The 19,591-nt window shown below is 31.3% G+C and overlaps 1 protein-coding gene across 1 annotated transcript; it reads left to right on the top strand.

Moving 5' to 3' along the window:
• The first annotated feature begins 43 nt into the window (after window positions 1-43).
• On the top strand, window positions 44-19,210 carry LOC149083418 (uncharacterized). The gene is made up of 19 exons (XM_089236708.1): window positions 44-225; window positions 1,563-1,676; window positions 1,844-1,928; window positions 2,040-2,091; window positions 3,981-4,088; window positions 4,840-4,888; window positions 5,268-5,326; window positions 7,124-7,159; window positions 7,312-7,364; window positions 9,418-9,478; window positions 9,943-10,071; window positions 12,075-12,220; window positions 12,651-12,696; window positions 13,921-13,986; window positions 14,584-14,643; window positions 15,186-15,268; window positions 15,403-15,469; window positions 16,756-16,780; window positions 17,068-19,210. The coding sequence occupies exons 1-19, from the start codon at window positions 189-191 to the stop codon at window positions 17,100-17,102; spliced, it is 1,311 nt and encodes a 436-aa protein (XP_089092834.1). The 5' UTR covers window positions 44-188; the 3' UTR covers window positions 17,103-19,210.
• The last annotated feature ends 381 nt before the right edge of the window (window positions 19,211-19,591 follow it).

The raw sequence follows: 19,591 nt of genomic DNA, 5'->3' as shown, positions 1-19,591 counted from the left end.
TTCTTTCTCTTAGCTTTTGGAAGTTGGCATCACAAGCTCTCTTAAATCACAACAAACAATATGGTGGACATGTCAAGTATTAATGAGGATTGCTGGATGATAATTTTATAATTGATTATTTAAGTAATTAAATAAATTCTCACAGATTGCATTTCACCGATAAATATTTTTTGAATAAGTGATCAAAAATGTCTGTCAGTCATCCATTGCTGAAGGAACTCAAAGGTGAAGATATTGATCCATACTTTTTGTTTTTTTCAATAATTTGTTATTTAATTCATTATAATATCATGTTATGATTTTATATTAGAGATTCATCGTGATAATTTCAAAGTAAACCCTAAACAAAATGTATAAGAAACACTGGACACTGACTATAATTGAATTGTTTTCAATATCAAAGTTACCATTCATTATTTATCACTCATTATTTGCTATCAACATTCAGTTTTTATTTCGTTAAAAACACTTTGTGTCTCAATGTTTTAATTAAGAAGATATTTTATGAACCAGTCATTTTCAAGGAGAGTTAGAAAAATCTCTTCCATTTAATACACATCAAGGGAGCTATGGACGAAAAAAAAAAGTTAAAAGACGATGGGCTATTATAACATGAATGAGCAACCAAGACGGTTGATGAATCTTATCTGTATTCAGCTTTGTGAGCAACAGTCACAGCTGACTCGCATAGAGCGCATGCACTTGCAGCAGTTCCCGAATACTTTTAGTAATGAATCCCCAGGAAATCTTGATGTCTTTCTTTTTTCCAAACTGAGCACAATTTCGGTCTATTGCCACAGGCTATTTACTACCAATTGAGTTGTGCTAGAGCTGCAAACGTGTGTGTGTGTGCCCAACAGTCTGAGGGCATACATAGTGTTTTTTGTGCTGCCATCTATATTTCAAATTGTGATTGAATATTTGTTCCGTTGTAGTTCTGTTGCTGTCTGTGGTGAGACTTTTTAACATGAAGGTCTATTTGGATTTGTACCTCAAAGTTAGGAACCATAGAAAACCAACTTCAGCTGGCCACCACTGGCAGTAGTAGGGTTGGAACCTGTGTCCTCTCGATGCAAATCCATTGCTCTGACCATTCGACCGCCAAAGCGGCAATCATAACTTAATTGGAATATTTACTTTATAATTGTACAATTGGGCTATGGACCCTCCCCTCAGTTAAAAGGCTGTAGTTCTCTCCAACCTGTAGCTCAGCTGTAGTTCTCTCAGTTCTCTCTTATAACTGAGAGAAACATATAATAAGAGATTGCTGTATTGTTTGTGTTGATGAAAGCTATCACCCTCCCATTTTGTTCTAAGCAAGTTTACGAACATCCTTCATGTAGAGAATGGGGAAGGCGGATATAAGCCCTGAGTGCAAGCTTCAATGCTTCTTTCTCGTGTTTCACAATACTACTATCTTTCACAATGTTGCACATACATAGCATACACAAAGCTGCAAAATCTGGAACGGCCTTGGTTTTTGTAGGATAAATTTTTCTACTTAAAGAAAGATGAATAAAAAAAGTATTTTGCATCTCTGACTTGTTTGTCTTTTATTGCAGGCCATATATTGGACCTAATGAAGTTTTCAGAGATAACAGAAGTTCGAGATCATAGTCCCGGTCTCATGCCTCTTTGTCAGACATTGGAAAGTATCTTCAGAGCAGGATTCAAAGGTTTGCAAAGACATCTAAATGTCATTAATACAACTCAAATATTTTTCATATGTATTATTATAATGTTTTCCAAAACCTTTTTTTTTTCAGTAGGAATTTAATTTTGTGTTCATTTAAAAATGACAACTTTAAATACTTTATCTTTTTTGTTTATTTATTTGATCAAGGAGCAACGAGTACTTCCTTTGGACGAATCAAATATGATTACTGGTTGTGGGTTGAGCAAGTCTATAATAACCGAGAAAAGCTCAAGTTAGTTCATATATTCTATATTAGTTGTCAACTTGAAAGTTTTTCTAATTTTGAAATTCTCCACTATGTAAATTGGTGTGAAAATATTAAATAAGTTATATTTATTCTCAGGGTACCATTCGCTTTGGCAGATGCTATCGAAAGTGTATTGGACTGCAAAAAGGTAAGATTATTTTTTTGTATATACATGTGTTTTTATCTTTATCTTGCATTCACATATGCAAACTGTAACTGGGCTTTTGCCTGTAGTTTGTATTTTTAAATAAATAAATATTTAAAATTCTTATAAAGCAGTGAAGTTAGACTTCTTTTCAGATAATTTCCTATTGATTTGATATATTTTATATTGAAAATAAATTTCAAAAGTTTTGTCAATTATGAAATAAGTGGTGAATCCAGTCTAATGGATAATTCTCATTTTTCAATAATATACATATGTTTGAGTGTACAATTAAGTTTGCCACATACATATTATTGTCCACTAGGAAGGCTTTACAAATAAAAAAATGTTGAGCCCCAGCCAAATTTCATAGAAGCCAAGAATGATTTTAATCTCAAGAAAACGGTCCTAAATTATGCTCTTTATACCTTTCTGGGACTCTATGACCTTTTCCTGTATTAAAAGACACACTGTGATGAAATCAGAAAATTTTGCATCATTCATAGACTCCAATTTAGCAACCACATACAAAAAAATTGTAGGCACCAATACCAGTTGTATAGTCACTATGACGACCTGGCACCTAAGATTTGTCCAGCTCTGGTCTACTACAGTGATGTTTATCTGTGTCTAATAGACAGATGGTGAGAGTTTTTGTGGTTGTTCGCCCATCATATAAAAGTTGGTTGTAATCTAAAATCTTAAAAATAATAACAATGATTTCCTCTATATGGAAATACTTCTTCCAGTTCAATTTATTATTTGACCTTCTACATTATTATTTAGTAATTATCTGTGTATGCATTTTACTTTGATATCTCCAGAAAGATGTAAAGCAGGGTGTGTCTGGCTGTTCAATATATATGCAGATGCAAATTAGCCTACTGTGTACAGCTGAATCATTGCATTAGAAGACCTCTAACTGGGAATTAAGTAGATTTTATCAGATGCATTTTGTCAAACTTTAAATGATAACAAACTGCTTTATTATTTTTTTTATCTCTTCTTTGATATCTGCGAAATGGTATAGTTTTTAAACTTGAAAGTTTTATTTTTATTTTATTTTTTTACTGTGATAGCATAATTTGCGGCTGAGTGAGTAATGGGTACCAGGATCAATGTTTATGCCTCTTCTATCACAATGACAAAATTATAAAAAGAAATAATGGATGGCTTGGTGTGATTCAAAACATGTTTCAGTTTAATTTTACTTCACAGAATCTATTCTTAAAACTTGATTGACAACTTGAATTAAACTCACAAGAAAAAAGTCCCAAGATGTTGTCCTCAAATAACTATGAAAAAATTCAACGTACACTCATCCCACCTAGAAACACATATAAAAACAAAAAAAAATTAGTGGCAAAATGCAATTGTTAAAGCCGCAAAAAATTATAAAAAATGATAAGAGTTGGCTACTCAGCCTGTCTTTCCTCCAGCTTCTAGAAACTAGTCAATTTCTCTTTTCTTTCCATTCTTTGTCTGCGCTGTACCAGATTGTGTTTGTTTGAATAAGGTCATTTTTTTCTAGAGTTGCTGGGATTTTGAACTCATTCATGGCCTCTATTGGCATTCAAAATACACAGCGAAAATTTACAATTTTTATTTTACTGCCTCGTAATAATCCCAGTGGATTTTTATTTTTGTGCATATTTAAATGAGTAGAATCAGTGGCAATTTTTTCAAAACATTTTGAAGTCATCTCCTCGGAACCCTTGTCAGTTATATATTTTTTATTTTATTTTATTATTTTAGTAAAACATTGTGTTAAACTTTTGGTTTTCCTCTCGAACTTTTCTTATTTCTTTTAGTTTAAAAAAATTAAATTCCATGTTGTTTTTTTAAATATTTTTTATGAGTATGCTTCATATATTAAATCTTATTTTGTCCAGGTTTTCACTAGCACTGGAAAAGGGAGGTTGTTGATCCGAACTGCCTTATCAAGGAAACTCTTGATGACGTTGCTAGCATGTTTGCTGGAGGACGAGTTGCTTTCAAAAGTAATTTTTATGATTCTCTCAACCACTGGCATACCATGAATGTGGTGACTTCCTTATTAATTTTGGATATTTCCTAAATTTTTTGGCATTAAAATTTTTTAAATAAATTTTATTTGGCAATCTGCTTTTGCATAAATCTTTTGTAACTAGTTCATATAATTATAACAATATAATTCATATAACTATAACACTATAATTCATATAATTATAATAATGTAATAATATATTCACTAATTCATAACTATTTCGTAACTAGTCATCCTTAGCCTCTATTGTCATTCAAAATACACAGTGAAATATACTGGAAAATTGAATTTTCTGGATGTTATGCCGAAATTGGTATTTGGAAATAAGTGATGTCTCCTCCGGGAATCGAACCCAGATCCCCTTGCATACCGGGAAAGTACTCTAACCGATACACTAAAGGCACGATATGCAAGGGGATCTGGGTTCGATTCCCGGAGGAGACAATTTTTCTTTCCAAATATCAGTTTCGGCATAACATCCAGAAAATTCAGTTTTTAAGTAGATTTCAGGCCGAAAAATACCAGAATACTCTTCATACACAGTGAAAATTTACAATTTTTATTTCACTTAATTTCTTGGTTCATCATTACCTTGATCACCAAATCGATGTTTGTTTTTTATTTTGTTGGTTCATTGTCAAATACATTAAATAATACGTTTTCTCCCTACTTCTCATTCAAAGTAATATAATCCTTTCTAAGATGTTTATTGTATTTTGTTTCAGTCCTATTATACTGGAGATTCATCTATTCTTGGAAATGAAATTTTGGCAGGTATGTGCATTTTAATGTTAGTTTTGTATTCCCTCATATTTTGAAATTCTTGTGGAATGAATTTAGTTTAATAAAATGAGTTGAATATTAGTTAAATACGTAATTAGTGTGTCTTGTCATCAAAATTCATATTAAAAATCAAGCTTGTTACTAGGATCTAGCATACTCATCTTTGAATTTTTATTGATGCACACATAAAAGTTGATAATTGAATACCCATTTATGTGTAAGTGTGAATTTATTTCTGTATGAAACTTTCACTGTTCCATAAAATTCTTATTTCACTTCATAAAGTTTTTATTTCCTAGCATTTTTGGTTTTTTCTCAATCATAAATTTTTTTGTATATTTTTTAATACTTTTTTTTCAATTTAATTTAGAAATATTTTCATCCCTACTTCATGAAGTGAACAAAATTGACTTCAAACTGGAACTGACAGTAAGAGCACATTTATTGTTACTCATTTCACTGCACGTGTATATAACTTTCGGTGTCAAAATAAAAATATATATATATATTTATATAATCAAAATAGAAGTCAAATTCTACTGGATAATTTTCAAACGGCATCATCTTAAAAATGTGTTTTTTTTTTTTTGTAATAAATACTATGCAAAACTGCAAAATTCATGTCATATCATTGAATGAAGAAAGGGATCCCTTCAAACTGAAATTGCTTGCATTTGTTTAAAAAACACAAAATGCATCCTTGCAAGGGAAGCTAGGGGTGGAGAGAGGTTTTTGAAGGAAATTCAAAAAATATTCAAGTACCTTCGGGTACCCAGACCTTTTGAGACTATACATACATATAAAGTAGATGCTGCTTATTGTAATCATAGATAATGTTATCATTTGGGTATTGTTGTCATATTTCCAAAGTACAGATGTGAACTGGACATAGATTACAATGTGGGAAAAACGTTTACAAATATCAAGATTTCAGTACACATCAATTTTTTTTCACGCATTTGAAACTGAAGTTGTTCCTGAGTTCTTTTGTTTTTCTTCTACCAATAAGTTATCAAACTGTGGACTATATAGAATGCAGGTGCACAACCTATTCCGTCTGTGGGTCAGATATGAGGTATTTTCGCCATTCGTGGGCCAAAAACTTGTATATATATAAGGGTGACCATAAGACCTGAATTTTATGGGGCTTTTTCATAATTTTGGCCGTTTAAAGCTTTTCATAAAATTACCTTTTTTCCCCTGTATTTTCAACAAGGTTAGCTTGAATTTTTGTTCTTTACTGAAATTCAAGAATTATTTTTTTTATATTTAGAAATAATTGTTGTCTATAATTTGCAACTCTGCCTTTGACAATTTTTTTACTATAACTGGCAAGTTGATTTGTCTTCACTGATAATTTGTGATTTCCTGTATGGATCCCAATTTTACATATTTTTATCGAGGAGATATGATCAGCTCTATGTATATATCATATTGTTACACTTTTCTATTGACAAACCTTGGTGGGCTGCAGGTTGTGCACTTCTGATGTAGAATGTATGAGAGATAGATAACTTCTTATCATGTTCATAAACCTTTCTGTGTGTGTACTCCTATCACACATTCCTCATCCAGCAAAGTAGCCACTATGGTCTATATCAATTAGCAAGCGTTCTTCAAGAAACCTTTGATGCATATATTAAAAATCACAAACAGTTCTATCTGTATATTCTAATCCACATTATACCACTTTATTCAGACTCCTCATAATGGCTAAAATAGATGCCAAAAACATGATCTCAGATTAAAAGAAAAAAAAATTCTTGAGTTCAGACAGTATGATAAGCTACTGAAATGAGTCAGTATGAATGAACATCTTGTAATCAGTTTTGTAGAAAAAAGAACTGTCTTATTGTTTACTCAAAACAAGACACATGATCATTTTATTTGAATTTTGTTTTCTCCCTTCAAATAATCAATCGGTTATTATCAGAAACCTTGTGTCTTGATGGGATCGCATTAAGTGCCATGCACTGCAATTTTTTTATTTATGTGTTGGAGAGTCAACATCTCAACAACCAATCAATATCTTTTTGGGTTATTAGAATGCAATTGTAAAGTTATTAGAGTGAATGATAATCAATCGTCAGTAATCTTTGTGTAAGATCTATTGTTATGTTTATTTGATCTCATAAATTAATTTTAAGTTATCATTGTTCACATTTTCAAATGCGTTATTGAAATCTCATTGACGATCTTTTAAATTGGACTCATCATTTATTTCAGAATGCAAGCTTCTTGGATGAAACATGGGAATTGGGTGTAAGTTAGGTTTTCTTAGATTATGATTCTATAAAAATCAAATTGAATGAATTGAATTTTTTTTTTAAGTGACAGAATGCTTTTGTTTTCTCCATTCTTGTTTTTAGTAAAATGTGTTTCTAAATTTGAACTGCTATTTTTCAATATTTCAGGTGTTTAAAAAATATGAGTTTGTACCATGTAAAGAGATGGGTATAACTTTTGGGTGAGTTTTGAAACTTCTCTTTCTTTCCCTCTTTAAACTTTTTTATTACAATTTGATCATTTGATCATTTTTGTCGCACCACGGTCATTTTGTGCACACGAGGGCTAATTAGACCGGGACCTACAATTTATTGCCGATTCCGAACGGCAGGCTTGTTTTTCATACTCATCGAGAGGTTGGTGCGCTAACCCCTCGATGGGGGACTCCATGCGGTAGCAATTTTTGCTGCGGTCAAATCACCGTTTTTTGTTGTACCCCTGTGTCAGGAAAGTTTTCTGACAAGGACGAACTGGGTATCGAACTCGCGACACCTCTAAACATCCTTTGGTACTTTAGGCGAGCATCTTATCGACCGGGCTACCGCGCCCCTTTTTTTTTTTTTTTTTTATATTACAAAATAAATGAATTTCATGTAAAGACCATGTATACTACTACTTAACTGTACATGAACCTTGTGAATATTCCGCTGGGAAGTTTCTAACAAAGTGGTTCACGTGTAGGAACGTGTGTATAAGTGTCACCCCTGATGTGTTTATGGTGTCAGAGTTATATTTGTTTTGTGTTGTTGCTGCCATTGCCATACATCTTCATATTTTGATGTGGAAATGGCACATGCCTGAATTTCCATGTTTTGTAAGTATTGTGTTGAAAGGATCTGCCAGCTCTCTGTGGACAGACTTTTTCAAATGGGAAACCAGTTTGCATTTGAGGCTATATGTACTGAATATTAGAAATTAAAGGGTTTTTTTTTACTACCAAAACAAAGATATATGTAGAATCAATCAATATTTTTTAAATTATTTTTGGAAGTCATTGTATGTGCTACATTTGGCATCATAGCAATTACCATATATCTGGCTTGTGTTACCCGATGTAAATGATTTCGAGTTACAGAATTCAGATTAGAACACCATTTAAACTATAATCTATTTAGTTTGCAAATGGGGTATGGTTTTGTTTCCTTCAGAGTGGGGTTTTTGATGTCAAAAACTGGTTAAACCATCAAAAATTGTCTAAAACTGCCAAAAACCTAAATGAATGCTTTTGGATAATATTTTGAATGCAATAGGTTAATAAAATTATGAGAAACTTACTTTTTTTGCATATTACAATGTTTTATTTTCAAACACCAATTTATTACAATGATTAAAACGAAATATTAATTCTAATTTGAAATTTTGAATTTTTTGACGCAAAGAGTCTAGAACAGATAATATGTAATGTTATGATGCATTTTTCTGAACTACTGATTAGCTGCATTCAATTTGCTAAGCAAACATGTAGCTGTTTATTCAAAATATGCGTGGTAGAGGATGAAGTTTAGGGTTTAGACCTCAGAATCTAACTCAGCATAAAAACCGTCTAAAACTTTTTGTCAATATTGTCAAATAGTTTTTTTTTAACCTGAGGTTAAATAACAAAGAAAACATACTTTTATGCAGATGAACTTCTTTATATTTTGAATCATATTTTACTGAATAAAAACATCTATTTTGATATTTTGAATTTTTCTGATCTGCCCGAAATTTCATTCCATATTAAAAATTCTCACGCAGCACTACACTATAAACTCATTTATTCTCACCTAAACATTTCTTAGCTTAGGTTGTGAGCATTTTCTATAAATGCAGAGCTAGCAGAACTTGATACCCAAAGTATTATTTTGCATGCTCAAGGTACATCTTCAATCGGAAAGCCATTGTATTATAAATGCTAGTAAATATACCATATCATAGTCAAACTTAGTCGTTCTTATTTTTTCACTAAGACTAAGTTATAGGCGTTTCTTGAGAGCATGATATGCAATTAGCACTTATTATTCTTTAGATAGCATAGTCACTTTGAATATTACATGCAATTAACGGGTGTATTCCCAATGAGAATCTTTATATTGAGAAGCAATATTTGAGGTTCTTGACAAAAGTTTTTGATGGAGAGTTTTGATGTGACAGTAAACCATGGTTTAAACTATAAAAAAACGCATGTGCCAAAAATCTGCAAGCTCTGGTTTTTAAATTATTTGTAAGCTTTATTTTTATTTTCACTTTTTCAGTTATATCAAGGGACGAGCCATAGTCGTGAAAGTGGAAGAAGGAAGTGTAGCTGCTGAAGAGGTAATAGTCTTGCCATGCTATGATTTTTACAGAAATGTCCAAATTTTCATAGCTTCTTATGTAATTTCTATATACATTTTTATTTGAAATTCATATTTCATGTGTTTCCTCATTTTTCAGTATAAAATTTTATACTGTACTGTTTAATTTGATAACATTTGTTAAAAGACAGTTGAACCTCCAATATATAGCAGTGTAAGCTTATAACAAACTCTATGAAGAGAGTGAAACACTATTTCATGGGCATCACTGTTTACTAAATACTATGTTAATTTCTTATAAGCTTTCTGAATGTGAGCAATATCGTACTAATACATTGAGTCAGGGAATAATTTTCCCTCCTTCATTACATTTTTCATGCACTTTATTGCCAATTAGTTTTTCCTCTGTTAATCAGTCGGTAAATCACAAAAATAGTGTTTAGAATATTCTTATTTGAAACTAATTTTTTCTCTAAAATACAGAATCAAATAGAGCCTGGAGATGTGCTTGATGAATTATACGGCAGGAGTCTTTACAGATGCAGACGGGGACTTGTTTCATCCTTAGCATATCAATTTCAAGGACTACCTGTTTATTTGTCTGTTATCAAGGTATAGTTCTGTCATAATTTTTCCATTCGACTGTGATATAATTAACGTTTCTGTGCAGATATCTTACTAATGGAAATAAATTATGAAATGCATATATATTATGTGTTAAATTTTGTTGTTTTGACTCCCTTTAGAAATATAAAAGAATTATTTCAATTATAAATGATCAGATTGCATTATATAACAAGGATATTTTGATTAATAAATTTTCCAAAATTATGGAACTAGATCAGTGGTTCCCAAATTTTTTTAGGCCATGCCCCACCAATACATTTCTGAAATCCTGATGGTGTTCCCCCCCCCCCCCACCAACTGGATTTTTTATTAGGAGTGGATCCTCTTCCCTTCCATGAAACTTCATTGTTCTATAATGAAGTTTGGTTTTTTAAAAGAAAAAAAATTTTTTTTTGCTTTGCATCCTTTTAAATTTTGCAATCCGGTAACTTCCTTTCCTCCCTCCAGTTCTTTCTCTTTCCCTGTTACTTGTAATTCTTAAAATTCAAAAATAAACTTCTATTCATGTTGATGGAACAGAAAAGGTCATTAACTTAGTTAAAAATAGTGAGTCTTAACCATGAATCCTTAGAGTGACTTCAAGGGGATCTGTGAGCTTGGATGAGAAAACAATTAACTCAATGAATAGAGTAGGTAGGCTTTCACAGCTGGAGATTATAAGATTGTTCATACTTTTCAGGCTGTCATGTTTCAAGGCTTTTCATCAGCAGATGTTTCATGCATTACTGAGGTGGACATCATCATTGCAGGTGATGGCTAGCAAAGAGACGAAATGATGTTCTCTTCGAAAACTGTCAACTATTGATGTCATCATTACATCACTTGTTCCAGATCACAATGGTGATACAGATTTCACTGCATTTTCATCCTAAGTGCCAGTAGATCATGATGAAGTGCCCAAGTAGTGCAGTGGTAAGATGCTCGTCTTCCACTATGAAGGTTGCCATCAAGGTCCATGGATTCGAATCCAGCCAAAAGAACATCAGAAAAAGTTCTTTACCTATTGATCATTGGGTGACCACCGATAGATGGCGCCTTCATTTCCCACCCATCTCCAATAGTTGAAAGTTTCTATATGGCAATATATGACTGGAGTTGGTGTGTGGGAAAGTAGCAGATCACCGTCTTAAGAGGATGTTACTATAACCAGTTCCATTACTTGTTTGCCATCACCTGCAATGGTGATGTCCTCCGCAGCAGTGAACGAAACATCTGCTGATAAAAAAGCTTTGAACACAGCATAACAGCCCGAAAACTATGGATGCTCTTAATTAACCAATTGTTTTCATACATTGTTGTATACAGAATATTATTTTGTAAAGGTAAAAAATTAAGTATGTGACCTTAATTTTTCTTCCATTTATTGACACAAATTGTCCGAAAACACAAAATGTTCAGTACCCCTGGTCAAACCCTTACCAAAGAAAGCACTGAAACAGAAAAATAGATATAGATAGCTCCATTTATATATACCAAGAAATTGTTTAAAAAAATTATTGAATCAATGTAAAAATAGGAGAATTCTGAAAAGTTCTATTTAAACCTTAATACAATATATAAAAACTCATTTCCAAATGCCCCCCCCACCCCCCCCCCCTAAAAATCAAATTTCCCTGGCTTGGGAATAACCAAACTAGATAATACAATGCACCCCTTAAGCAGGCCATGCACAAAGTGTTTCTGCGCCACAGAAGAAATCCATTACATTGTATGAAAAAGCACACACACACACACGTCTTGTAATTCCATATGAATGACAAAATGTTGTGCACAGAGCAATAATAGGTATGCACTGCTTAAGAAAGATGCTAGAGGGCATGTGTATTGGTAATATGGTAATACACTATTTTGTTTTTTTGGACTTTTTCAAGATGAGTATAAAATTGAAAATTCCATTTTTTTTTTCAACCAAATCAATTAATTATCCCATTTATATTGAAGTATGTAGTGATTCTCATATAATTTTAAGTATTTTTCCTCCTTATTAGAGTACATCAATTAATGGCAGCATATATACTCCACTTCTTGGTTTGCTGGAAAAACTTGGTCTTCGTAAATTATTAGAAAGAAAACTTTGCCTGAAGGATCAAGATGTTTCACCTTCTCATTTTCCAACTTTCAGAGAATCCTTAAAGTAATATTATTTATATTAATTTTTCAGTTACCATATTTATACCAGAATTTAAGAGACATCCTGGTTTTTCAGGCCTATTTTGGAAGAAAAAAATTGAAAAAAAATCAAATTTATTTATTATATATATTTTGGAAGAAAAAAGGTGTTATACATACTTAAAAAATAGGGTAATTTTTCAAAAACAGATCTCTAAGTATAATTATTTCAAATAAATCTATTAAAAATTAATTTAAGTGTATTTTAAATTTGTTTACAAAATAAGTTTCTTTTGCTTCTTTATTCCAAAATATTTCAAGACTTTAATAGAAGACAGAATCTTTTCTTCAAATTTACAAAATATATGAATATTTGTTTTAATGATATTTCATTATTTGCTATTACATTGTTTTTTTACCAAACTAATTTTTTTTCCTGTCTTGTTCCGATATAGCCCAGATTTCGAAATTCATCTTCTGGGAACTGTTCCAGTTGGAAAAGTAGGTTTCCATGTTGATGATAATTTCTATTAAAATATATATTTGTGTTACTGAAAATATTATTGTTTCAAATGTATCTGACCAAATAAAAAATTCACAATATCTAATCTCCATATTTCTTATGCACAATGCATTCTTTTCAACTCTATCACCTTTCTCATGTTCGTGGGCTCAAAATAATTAGGATACAGTGATCTCTCACAGCCACTATGGTGATCAAGTGATCATCATAGTGACGAACTCTCATCATGCTCGCGATGACCCGGATTTGAACCACCACTGCTGCAGTGGTTGGTCGGCTGAAGTTGGTTTTCTGTGGTTATCAACTTAAAGGCACAATTGTAAACCGATCTCCTCATTAAAAAGTCTCACCACAGATAGCAACAGGCCTACAATGGTAACAACATTTCAATCATTGTAATTCACTTCTAAAGTATAGATAGTAGCACTGAAAAATCAGACACAACACTGTTTACACACTCAAACTGTTAGGTATTCACACTTCTTGCACAACTCATTTTGTAGTAAAGTGCTTGCCCATGGTGTAATTGGCCATGGCCCATTGTAAGTTGTGCTTAGTTTGAAAGAAAAGATCTCTCATGTCAATGCAAGGGAACAAGAAAAAAGGCACCTAAGTGAGAGAGGCATATAAGTAAATAGCAGTATTATATTATGCTGCATCTTTGACCAGGAGTGCAGAAAATTGTCTTATAACCGAGGGAAATGTATATGTGAGAGGGTATAATAAGTGAAAGATCACTGTAGTTAAATATTTTGGGTTCATGATTGTTAAGTCTTGAGTGTTATTAGCATCATTGTTGGGTTCATTACACATTTATAAATTATATTTCTCAAGGTGCCAATTTTATTTATAATTATAAAAATTTTCTCTTACTGACTTGACTGAATAAAGTGCACAGAGACTTTTATTTTCAAGCGCATGTGCTAGAGCAACATAAATAATAAAATTGATCACTTTTACATGGAGGTACAATCTAATGAATGTGCAAAGAGGGCACCTAACATTTTCATATGTTTATCTCTGGTTACAATGAAAGACTGATTTGACAAAAATGCAAAAATCATACAACTTGAATGAATGCTTCATCAATATTTTGCAAATTTATCTTATTATTTACATGGAAATATATATAAATAGTTTTAATTATGTTTTTAGTTCAGTTTTGGCTTTGTTGTGAAAGTGATATTTTTGTGATTCTTTAGGAAGGAAGACTTGCTCAAATTGAAAAAGCCATTTCAAAAGTAACCATCTCTAATGAAGGGAAAAGAGTAAGTCTCATGAAATGATGAGATTCCTTTTAATTTTTAGATTATAATTTTTTTTGATTATTTTATTTTTCTGTAGGTATAAGAGACACTTTTATTATAAACCCAATAGTAAGTACCAAACTATTGTTACAAAAAATTTTTAATCTATGTAACTTGTTATATTATTTTGATTTGAAAAATCACCCTGTTTTCAATATTCGCAATGCTTGAAAAGTTTACTACAAAAACAAAGGAAAAGAAAAACTTTAAGGTTAGGTAGACACACTTAAACAAGCATAACCTAATCCTTCAATCATAATTTAATATGAAGTTTTGAGGCACAAACAGTGATATGACAGTGATGTCATTATACACATCAAGACCACGACATATAACCAGGTTCTATGAAAATCATACATCATTTTCAATCTCTATGTATCAGCATACATATTCAAGGAAGATTGCTCGGAAAGAAGTTGAAATATATGGTTCCAAAACCAAAATTCATTTTTCTATTGCATAAAGTGATATATGATTATCATTTCTAAAATTGTTTTTCTGATTTTCTCAAATCATTTTAAGCATGTTTTTGTAAATATTTATTTGTATTTGTGACAGGGTGTAATGCTGGATCTGGGTGAAACCAAATTGAAGATGTATGACAAAGAGAGTGGTGATGTATGGATTTCCATTCTAACATATTGTGTTAACTGAATTATCATGTCTAGGAAATGGGAAAGGGTAGTACTAGAAATTTTAAATTCATTTAAGTAATTCAATTCTAAATGGTGAAACAAATTATGTGAATTTTTCAGTGTTAGTGGAAGTTTTATAACATTTGTCAATTATCAAATATCTATAAAGTTATAACTGTCCCTTGTCACAGTTATAACTTTATAGATTTTTTTGCATTAAGCAATGTCAAAGTATGTAGATTCTGTATAGGTCATAGTCATTCAAGCACTAACTTTTGTTTACTTAGCTTGTATTCATATCAGATATATACTTGGATATACAAATATATACTTTGATCAGTTAAGAGCACAATGAAAGCCTACCATACTGCATAATATTGCATATTTGCCAAAAACACTGTTTCCAAATTTTGATGTTTAAATAATATGAAAAGTTTATTTGTTGACTATACTTCACAATTTTTAAAATCATAATTGATATTAATTCAGTAATAGTAATATTTATTTCAAAATGCTCTACTGCAGGTCTTGGTTGACAAGCATTTCACAGAGATATCAGCATGCGGTCGTAAAGACTGTTATCCAAATTTGTTTGCTGTCATTATTGGGTGGGTATGCAATTCCCATGTAAAAAGCCTGTTATTTCTCATTGCAAAACTAATCCAAACTTTCTAAATACAAATTCATTTGAAACTTGTTTCACCTTGTGTACAGTTGTAGCTTTTTTTTCTTCTTTCTGCAGTGATACCACATGTACAATAGCTAACGACTTCATGTGCTATGTATTGGAAGCATCTACTCCAGATGAGGTTAGCTCTATTTTTTTTTTTAAATTTTATGTGGAATATATTTTATGTTTAGTTACATTATTACTTATGTGTATTAGGTTGGCCCTTAGCTATAGGTAATTTTCAGAACGTTAAAATTTTGCCCTCTTTTTTTCCTGGTCCAATAAACAAAAAGGCGATCTCTGCAAAATTTTAGCTCAATCAGACAACTGCTGCGCGACCCTCCGAAGCTTTGAAGCTGGAACATAGTAAGGAATGTGTTATTCTCTATGCACAATGATTAATTCTGTTCAAATTCCGTTTTCACTCTTCCCTATCAACCATTGTTTTCTTCTTAGAGAAGTTTATGAGAATACATCTCGGCAACCACAGCAAATGTTTAAAAACATTCTGAATCCAATTTCCCAAAGAAATTCATTCCGATTAAAAATATACCTGAAATGACCTGAAAAATTTGAGAAATATAAAATATATTAGGGTTTTTTTTTTTTTCATAGTGCACATGATATCTATAAGGGGAAAAACATTTTTATTTAACACAATAATTTTTATAGAATCTAAACAATGTGAACGAATGAACATTGAACATTAGTTTTTGGTTTTCCTAAAAGAGGATTTAGTAGCAGTTAGGTATTTTTTATGGTCTCTGGTAAGGATTTGTTTTACATATCATTTTTTTTTTGCCAGAGAATTTCTTTTTGATAAATTGGATTCAGAATATTTTAAAAAATTGCTGGGGTTGCTTGGATGTGATCCCATAAAATTCTTTAAAACAAAAGAAAATGAGATAGGGAAGAGTATACTGCTTCTTAACAGAATTTATCATTACGTATAGAGAATTATCATTGCTTACTATGTTCCAACTTCAATGCATTTGGATGTCGCCCATCAGTTGCCTGATTGAGCTAAAATTTTTTACAAATTACAGATCGGTCTTTTTATTGATTGAAACAGGATAGGAGGTGGGAGTTAAATTTTAAACAGTTGAAAAGTAAGAACCACATTAATTTGGGCATTGTGCAAATGATATTTTTTAGAATAGCTGGCATTCATTATTTGTGGAAGTTTTTAGTAAAATTGGGAAAAAGACTATTTTTTTGAAGCAGTGAAATAACAAAATCTAAATCTCTAAATGGTGAAATAACTTACATGAATTTCTACTTGTCTTAAATTTTGAAGTGATTGCCAGTTTCCCCGCCATACCTATAAATTTATAGATTTTTTTTTTCGTTAAGCCATATTATGGTCTATTTATTAGTTATTTATCTTGCATTGTTATGAGTAAACAAAAAATATTTTGTTTTCAGGCAAAACTCATACTTGCAAGCATTGGTGAGTAGATTATCCCTAGAAATATTTTCTTTTGTATTTCGGTTCCGGGGCATTCCTATGCACCAGTTGTGTAGGTATTATGAACAATGAATAAATGCCTTAGATGCCTTTAGATGAAATGCCTATTTGATCTGTGAACAAAATCCATATTTTTGTTCTTGCACCATTTCATTTTTCTAAATAATTACAATTCCAAATTTTTCTGAAAAAATTAAACTTTCAGTTTAAGTATATAAAAGCAATTGCTAACCAATATGTCATTGATTCATTTTTGTTTATAATTGTAGGTCAAGGGTTTGGTCGTACTCACTGGGCTGTGTAAAGATTAGCTATTGGGTCTTCTTTTTTGTTGTTCTTTTTTTGTGCCATGTGTAAATACCAAAACTATCAGCTCTCTACTATAGAGCGGCAGCTGGAATATTGCTTTTGATAATCATTTCTGCCTCTATGATCTTTTTTGCTTTGTTTCTGCATTATTGATGATCACACTGAAATGTAAATCTTTATCATCTCTGTAGCTGTGTCGTGAATTCCTCAGTAGATTGAATCAAGTAGTAATATGAATAGAATGTGTATGAATATTCTATAACTGATATCACATTCTATTTTACTTTTTCAAATGACTATTGGATTGGAGTATGCTTAATTGTTATTTATGTATTCTTGTTGATTCATCTATAAAAATGTTATCTTTAAATAGTTTTGGTAAGTGAAGACATATTAGAAAAGTTGAAATTTCATTTTGTGCAAATACATAATTTTCTGTCTTTCTTAATGACATTATTTCTGATGTTTGTGAATATTCTTATAAAAGTAGATTTTGTTTTATTACAGTAAAAGATATCTTCATGTCTAATATGTATATTGTATGAAACCACTCGTTAACAGACACCCTTTATTGGAACTCTTAATTTTGTCTGCTAATGGAGTGCCAATTTATAGATATTGAAATATAGTAAAAACTAATGGAATCCAAAAAAAGCTCACAGGGTGTTTACAGGGAGTGTCTGTCATTGGAGGTTCCTTTAAATGTGCAATCTTGTTTTTCTGTTTGTTTGTATACACCTCGTTGCTTACAGATTTTTTTTTCTGAATTATTATTTTCTATTTTTTTTTCATGCCAAAGAAAAATTATTTGTGCTCAAATCAAAACTTCCATAATGTTGAACTTATGTGATACCAGTTTGAGTGAGTTACCTGAGGTTGCAAAATTAAGTAGAATAAGTTCAGAATCACAGTTTATAGATTTAATAGAGAAAGTAAAAATATCCAAAGCTTCAAATTTCAGAGATGAGAAAGAATTTAGATCTTGAGTTATTTTTTAGTATTAAAATACAGTATACTCCATTTTTGTAGAGAAAGTTATTTCAGAAAAAATAGATATTCGTTGAAGTAAGAAATATTTCCACTTTAAAACAAATATTGTCAAAAGACCCAATTTATTGAACTTGTATCAAAGAAAAGTAATTATTACTTGAAACTATTATTCAATATAAAATCCTGGTTTGATTACAAATGTTTGAAACATGTTTCCCACTGTGATATGGATCGATCTATCTACCATAATATGTATGAAATTGTGTTGGTGCGGGACAATGAAGAAATTGTACCATTTTAATGATTGTGAAAAGTCTAAACAGTATCAGATATAATTAATGTATGTAAAATGTTGTCACCTATTAAAACATTTTTTATTGTTATGTCAGTGAGCGATTTAGTTATTTTACAACCCACCTTCTATGTTTCTATTCAAACATGTTTTCTTGATTAAGCAATCACATTTACTGTGACGTGATTGCCTTTTAAGATTTTTTGTGTGTTTTTGACTTTTTTTACTGTTTGGTCAATGATAAATGTTAATTTTTCTTTACCTGTTACTTTTAGAACCTGCATTTGTTTTATTTATGGTAATTATAGTCACTAAATGAAATATCTATTGCGTGTAGAAATTTGTTTTCTCTTCCCAAATGTTATCTTTTTGCATGTGTGTGTATAGATAGTTTATACGTTTGAATGACATTTAGTGTCTTCTAGAATGGTGCTTAGGGTTGCAGAATCAACAATGTATTGTATCTAGTCCAATCATAGGTTTATTGTTATACTTTCTCATGTTTTTTTCACTATTTTTCATTTTTCAGTTTATATTTTTATTCAGTTTTGTTGTTTGTTAGCTGAATTGTAGTAAGCAGTTGTTATACATATACTTCTATGGTTTTTATAATTTCATGATGGTTATATACAATTGTTTTTTGTTTTATTTTTCCTTATTTGTTATAAAGTTTGTAAGTTTTTTTGGGTCACTTTTTAATAGTTTATATATGTGGGAAGTTATTTTTGTTGATATCTATGAAATAATGCTAATGAATAGCCCTATATGCTCACAGAGCAATGATGTATTATGTTTCTTGAAGTGAATAAATTGAAGTTATCAATAAAGGCATCTTGTCTTCTCTAGATGCTTTCCAACTTAAATGAATGTCGCATCAAGCAATATACACTTACGATACAATGTTGTGTATGTCCGGCATGAACCAATTCGTTAGAAATAACCAGAGGGAATGTTTTTATGAGATGGGCACATTTAGGTTGGAATAACAAGACCCCTAGCCAAAGAAGGGATGAGCGCCCGAGTGGTATGGTGGTAAGATGCTCGTCTACCACCGTGAAGGTTGCCGTCACAAACCCAGGGGAGAATATAGATATTTTCCTATATAACGAGCTTGAGGCGACCACCGATAGATGGTGCCTTCGTTTCCAACCCAACTCAATGACAGTAAATTGCAATATAGCGATATGACCAGAGTTGGTGTT

This window comes from Pholcus phalangioides, unplaced genomic scaffold (genome assembly GCF_987345545.1).
Source record: "Pholcus phalangioides strain wild (caught in Gottingen) unplaced genomic scaffold, Ppha-v1.0 ptg000009l_1, whole genome shotgun sequence".
NCBI lineage: Eukaryota > Metazoa > Arthropoda > Arachnida > Araneae > Pholcidae > Pholcus > Pholcus phalangioides.
The sequence above is the reverse complement of the archived record's forward strand: the minus strand, read 5'-3'. Positions and strand labels throughout refer to the sequence as shown.